The 6,542-nt window shown below is 35.3% G+C and overlaps 1 protein-coding gene across 1 annotated transcript; it reads right to left on the minus strand.

The window, feature by feature from the left end:
• Positions 1 to 784: 784 nt before the first annotated feature.
• On the minus strand, positions 785 to 5,467 carry LOC113727424 (F-box/LRR-repeat protein 12). The gene is made up of 3 exons (XM_072076080.1): positions 5,257 to 5,467; positions 2,340 to 2,467; positions 785 to 2,207 (listed from the first exon to the last, which is right to left on the minus strand). The coding sequence occupies exon 3, from the start codon at positions 2,080 to 2,082 to the stop codon at positions 901 to 903; it is 1,182 nt and encodes a 393-aa protein (XP_071932181.1). The 5' UTR covers positions 2,083 to 2,207; positions 2,340 to 2,467; positions 5,257 to 5,467; the 3' UTR covers positions 785 to 900.
• Between the last annotated feature and the right edge of the window lie 1,075 nt (positions 5,468 to 6,542).

A 6,542-nucleotide genomic window follows, 5' to 3' on the forward strand; every position in this document is an offset into this window, starting at 1 on the left:
GAAATTTAAAAGAAAAACATATAACAATGTGGGCATATTTATTCAACAAATAAGTTGAGAATCATTAGAAAGTTAATGGTGTTAGTCATCATGAGGCAATTTTTTTATTTCGTGAAAACATGGAGAAAATTGCTATTGACCCATAATTATATCGGTGCAATCTGTAATTAATCCAACACACACACACACACACACACACACACACACACACACACACACACATATATATATATATATATATATATATATATCAATCAAAATCAGGGTATAAGAGTCATTTTACCATTATTTATGTCAATAATGGGCCTCAAATGACTGATAGGAAAGATACGTGATATTTTGAAAGTTGAGGGAAAAATAGTGATATTGTCTTATTGTTACATACAATTGGCAGAAAGCTATTGGATCTCAATCTAGAGCCGCAATGTGTAGACACGGCAATGCCAATCTTGCACGTATAAACAATGATCGTGTAGGTAAAACTTCCGTTCAACTTAGCAAAGCCATTAGACTTTGCTGGCTTAGTTAAAATCAGTTTTCAAGAACAGTCCTACTCTTGAGAACATAAGCATGGACGAGTCAGCCATATTCTCATAGGTCTATTTGCTTAACGCTTTTTTGCCTAACGCTTATAGATTAAATTCAGTAACCAACCTTTTCCCTTCATCCTGTTAATATGATAGAGGCAAAAATTGTCATATGTTGGTTTGTGTACTGGTAACTCCATCTTGAAGAAGGTTTTAGGTTGTGACTCGTAAGCATTATTAGCTGTTACTTCTGAGAGTGACATGCAAGCTACCAAAAGTTTTGTATAAATTTTACAAAACACTTGTGCTTCTAAACACTTCAATTTTACAATGTGTCTTTTCGAATTCACCAAACCAAAGGGTTCATCTGCGCTTAACATATATGGAAGGCAGAGTCAGGAGCAATAGACATTACTTCTTCTTCTAGGATTTTGACATTACCTCTTGAACATCTGAAAATCTCCAGCGCTGTGGAACTGATATTGCAGGATTTACTGATACTCATATAAAGAACAGAGAGTTTTTTGCAGCCATACCTCAAGGCCTGCAATCCTTCATCACATAAATTACGACAACGATTGACATGAAGCTTCTCCAAGTGATGACAATTTACACCAATTGCTTCCCAACCAGCTCTCGTGATCTCATGACATAATGCCAGGTTCCATTCTTGGAGCAAAGGGCATCCCTTTGCAATTGCAATGATAGAATTGTCGCCAATAGTTCTGCAAGATCGAAAATCAAGTACCTTCAGCTTAGTTGCAAATCCAGCACCAATTGCTGTCAAACCATCTCTACCAATGCACCACCACAGGCATGAAAGATTCAAATATTCAAGTCCACCGCCACTCACAATAGCCATGATTCCTCCTGGCTCTAGCTTACAACCATTGGCCTCTAGAAAAGTCAAACTCTGTGAACAGCCCATAAAGCCAACACCAGTGACACTTCTACAGTTAGTCATACAGACAGCACGAAGGTGACGGCAATTCTTGGCAAGGGCTCTTATACCCTGGTCAGATATAAGTGAACAATATGACAGATCCACATCTTTTAAGGCCAAGCAAGATTCAGATAAGGTCTTTAACCCAATATCAGTAACATTGCAGCGATAAAGACTAATAGTTGTCAAAGAAGGACATCCAGAGGCAACCAAGGAAATTCCATGATCAGTTATTCCAAAACAACAGTGTAAATGAAGAGTCTGAAGCTGGGACCCATAATTTAGCAACTGTCTCAAACCAAAATCAGGCATCTCAATGCAACCAGATAGAGACAAATAGTGCAGCTTCTGGAAGCGGTTAAGCAACCTATGTAGATAAAAGGCATCAATTTTCATGCTACTTTGAGATATGGAGGGAATATCAAGTTTAGTGAATGAGCATTGGAACTGTAATCTTCGACGACTTGAGTTTTGAATCTGAAGCCATCGATGACAAGTTAATCCAAAAGATTCCCGATCAGAGGCAGAGTCAAGCCAGTGAAAAATAAAATACAAGCAATCATCAGGAAGTTGCATAATAGAGGTCAGACAATCTTCGTAACAATTCTCCATTTGAAAGCACTAGCACTCTTCTGAAGGTTGCAAAGCTTGAATCCTTATCATAATGTTTTTGCATGAGCTAGAGGAGGTCATTGAGTCAAAAATGCATGGAGTGTGTGAATCTCCTTGTATGTGACCTATAAGCACACCACATTTACGACAAAGAAGTTTTGTTTTTGAAGGGTAACAGCCCAAAGATATTGGAAGGCACGTTACTTCATCAACTCGAGTAAATCGACTGAGGTCAATGGAGATAAATGAGATAAAACCTTTTGCAATGGATTTTTTGTATTCGGGTCCTATGCCAGAAATTGCACGTGTAGAAGATGTTAGATTCAGAGGGTATCCACAAGATCCACAGCTGCAAAGCATTGAAAGAAGAGATAAACAAATTATTCTGCAAGAATCATATGCAAGGTTAGTCCTACTACAAATGAAATCTGGTCTCTCTTGATATTCCACCAATACCCTTTGATACAACATATATACTTATAACTACCAGGACAAAATAGGTGCTTTTTTAAGTTGGCTTTAGATCATTCAAATAACTACTTTTGTACTTGTTAAATATTTAAGAGAACTTCTATCTCAGAATAAAGACACAGACTGTGCCAAGATACTAGCATACATACTACACACGCAGCCACCAAAAATTCTACTGAGTGTTAAAGGTGCCAATAGATATCAGCAGATAGAGGTGCAAACTTACTGGCAAATTGAAAATTGTCGAGTTGAAATCAACCGATAGTGACTTTAGGTAATGGACAACACTTGAATCTTAGACAACTTTTGATTAGACAACATTTGATTCCCTAAAAGAAGAAAAATCAAAAAAGAACCGACTGAATGTGGAAATAACTATTAATATCTTCATCATCTTTCAGTTCCTATAAAATAGGAAGAAAAATTACCCAAAAGAACCAAAAATTGCTGGTGTTAGGCACTTTCTGGATTGAAGATATCAATTTTGATGTAGAAAGGTCACATCATTTATAAAGAATCATGTTTGAAGTGATTATTAATGCCAAACATTGCTATACATATCTAGGATTTGGGTTGATACACCAAAATTTTAATCTAAAACTAATGTTGTTTTAAACAGAATTGGAACACTTCTAGAAATTGCCTCATTTCTAGAAGCAGAATATATAACAACTGGAAATTAGAATTTAAGGATTTTTAAATCCACTTCTTTTCATAATCCACACATATTGATTCAGGATTCTTACTCCAACCTAAAATTGAATAATTAATATAATACAGAACCCTCAATTCCTCAGCAAAGTAAAACATATGTTTCTTGACAACAAGCTAGTGCAGAGCTGGATATCAGCAGTCAAACTATGTAGAAGATCAGACAGGGCAACACAGATGTCCAACTGCCTAACAACTTACTCGTAAACAGCTGCAAGCAATTAAATTTGGAAAAGAAAGTAACACTTGTTATACACAACTGTGAGAACAATTGTCATAATGCTTAAAACACCTTTCAATTGTCTGGTCCTAGTATCTACAAAGGAAAATATAAGTTCGGACAAGTCCTGCAGAAGTTATGATGATTGTGGGACTTCAGTATCATCATATTCCAGAATCAGACCAATCTTGTACTTTGTGTCACCAATGTTGCCAAATGGACTCCTACTGCTAAGGAAAACCTTTTTCAAGAGTGGAAAGAAAAAATAAGAGGTCAGGGATGTCAAGGTTGACCTTGGCCAACTGATTCTGTTTAAGCAGAATATTTCTCAGCTCTTCATCAATGGGGTTTGTGAGTCAGAGGAAGTCATTGACTAAGGATAAGTTGAAGCAATTGGAGCATAATACAAATACAGAAGTGTGTTAGTTTTTTAAAATGATAATTTTCATTAACCTTAGTTTTGATTTTCCTATATCTTTTACTCATTGCGAGAAGTACCAGTGGTGTTAATTAGAAAGAAAGTTCACGTAGGTTGCCCTAATGAAATGATATAGCTAAAACTGCATGTTGAGTGGAAAATAGCAGGAAATAAATGTTTCGAGTTCAAGGGAGGAGCAACTGCACATATAATCCTGATACTGCCAAGCTAGCTACAATAACACAGCATAATCAAGAGTTGAGATGGGATAAATGTATGAAGCAACCTATTAATTAGACTCTCACATGCAATTTAATTATTCTTTATTATAACGCGGCTATGTTGTTCTTAATAAGAAAGCTAGAGGTAATAGGTCTTTACTTTTGTCACATAAAACAAAACAAAGGTAAAAACCTAACATCAAGAAAAAACTGAACTTCCAACTAACATCAAGGAAAGGAGAAAAAAAATGCTATAACACATTTATCAGAATTTGATAAACAATATGAAGGGAGAAACTGGCATATTTGAAGCTTTAAGTTGTCAACCGCTCAAAAATATCAGTTTTGAAAAAAGCATCAGAAGCACAAATCAAACAACCTTTTGACAGCTACATCCCTTACGGTTTTTCTTCAAAAGTTGAATGTAAAATATACTAATACAATTAGCTATAAAAAGCTAAAAGTTATCAGAAGAAAAGGATATGGTCACTTATGTTCTCAACAAAACTAACTTGAAACTAAACTGACTTCAATAAGGATTATGACAATCGTCAATTGGTTGGATGAAAACTGCAGAAAACTTTCAGTAGAAGCATCCAACAAGGCGGCGTGGGGTTCTGGCGGACTAACGAGGAACAAGGCAGTTCCACCCTTTATTTCCAGGTTTATAGCGTAAAATTCTTAAATATACTTGAAATTAGAAACTTACAGTATATGAATAGATCCAGTAACAGATTTTCAAGGCTTCTATCAAAAACTTTATTTTGAACAAAATTTGGCTTCTTTCCATTTTTCCTTTTCTTTTTGATTACTTGTGATTTTCTAGTTAATTTTATCCCAAAGAATATGCCCGTTTGCCATTCATTGCTTCTTCGCAAACAACTATCTATACTCAGATATAAAAGAAATTTTTGCGAAGATTCACCATCACCTAAGCAGCACTAAATTCAACAAAGCAACTCCAGGAAATACCCAAGAAATATAACAACAAAAGCAATTTAAGCCCAGCAAATTAAATCAGAAAAGAAGGGATACCATTGAACAAAAATATTAAACAGGGCTAAAAAAAAAAAAAAAAAATGGCAATGCATCATAAATTAAACAAGAGTCTCAAAGAAACAATTGATGGTAACCTGTAGGAGACAGCAGCTTGGGACATTCTTGATTTAGATCATCACAGATTGTGGTTGTGCCTGGGATGACAGTTGCTTCCATTGATTTATGAAGCAATATCCAATCTTTTGTCCTTGGCTGTTGTACTGTACTGAATCTGAAAAAGTCTACAGGGAGAATGGGAAGAGAAGAAAATCAAGTAACGGTTAAGATAAAGGATTCGGTGGAGGGTGGAAACTGATGTGAAGTAGTTGACAAAGGGACAGATGAGGAGAGAACTGCAGTTTGGGGCCTTACTTTTTCCATATTCCCTCCTTGGCACAAAATGTCAAGGGACTTTACAGTCTTAGCCCATAAATTGATGATAATTGCACTTAATGAAGTACACGCTAAAATGACAAATGTAAGTTAGCATAAGTTTTCAAGAATTAAGATATATTTTCGATCGAGGAAGTTCTCTAAGGATTTTAAATAAAAGTTATCGATAATATCATTTATGAATGTTTGCTTTCGGCTCATCGAGGCATGCATACAAATTAGTAAGGGAAAAGTATATTCATTCAAAAGCAAAATTTTTGTTGGTTTCTGATCAAAAGGGGTTACTTGTCCTACATCAATCCACTCTTCTGTAATTGGAACTAAATTGTTTTGGATATTTTGTTAAGGGACCATACTGCGTTTGATGCCAAACACAAGGGACCAAACCCGCGAATTTTTCATGTTCCCTTCGCAAATTTAACGTGCAAACATGACTTCTATCGTTTGTCTCGCTCTAATTCTTGGTTAGTTGCGTTCTATAGGTTCTTTGTACGTAGGTGGAAAAATTATCGTTTTAGTTTCTCATCTATTACCATCTACTAATTCGATCCTTTATCTCCATAAATATTTACCAACACTGGAGCTTTGACAAAAAAAAAAAAAAAAAAAAAGTGAAGGGATTTGGAGCAGCAGCATGTCACTATCGTTAAAATTATGATCAATTTGGTACCTAATCTTTAAGGATTTAACTAATGTTGTCCTTAGTTTTCATGACAAACCAATTTGAAGCTTTTGTTTTCAATTGAGTTTCACCAATATCATGTTAGAAATCACTACTCTTAATGTTATACATTATGAAGGCATAAAAATTGGTGTAATAATATAATTCCGGCCAAAACACGAAGAAGGAACAAAATTGGCATTAGAAATCACAGCAGAATCCAAGTACTTCTTTAGGAAAAGCATTGGGAAATTCCTTGACTACGATTATGTACTGGACTCCTTCTTGTAAATAATATGATCTAGGTAATATTCTGCATCCTTTCTT

This window comes from Coffea arabica, chromosome 2c (genome assembly GCF_036785885.1).
Source record: "Coffea arabica cultivar ET-39 chromosome 2c, Coffea Arabica ET-39 HiFi, whole genome shotgun sequence".
NCBI lineage: Eukaryota > Viridiplantae > Streptophyta > Magnoliopsida > Gentianales > Rubiaceae > Coffea > Coffea arabica.

What these genes read in the sequence shown, in the direction of transcription:
- LOC113727424 (XM_072076080.1), bottom strand. Translation starts at nt 2,082, where the DNA reads ATGGAGAATTGTTACGAAGATTGTCTGACCTCTATTATGCAACTTCCT.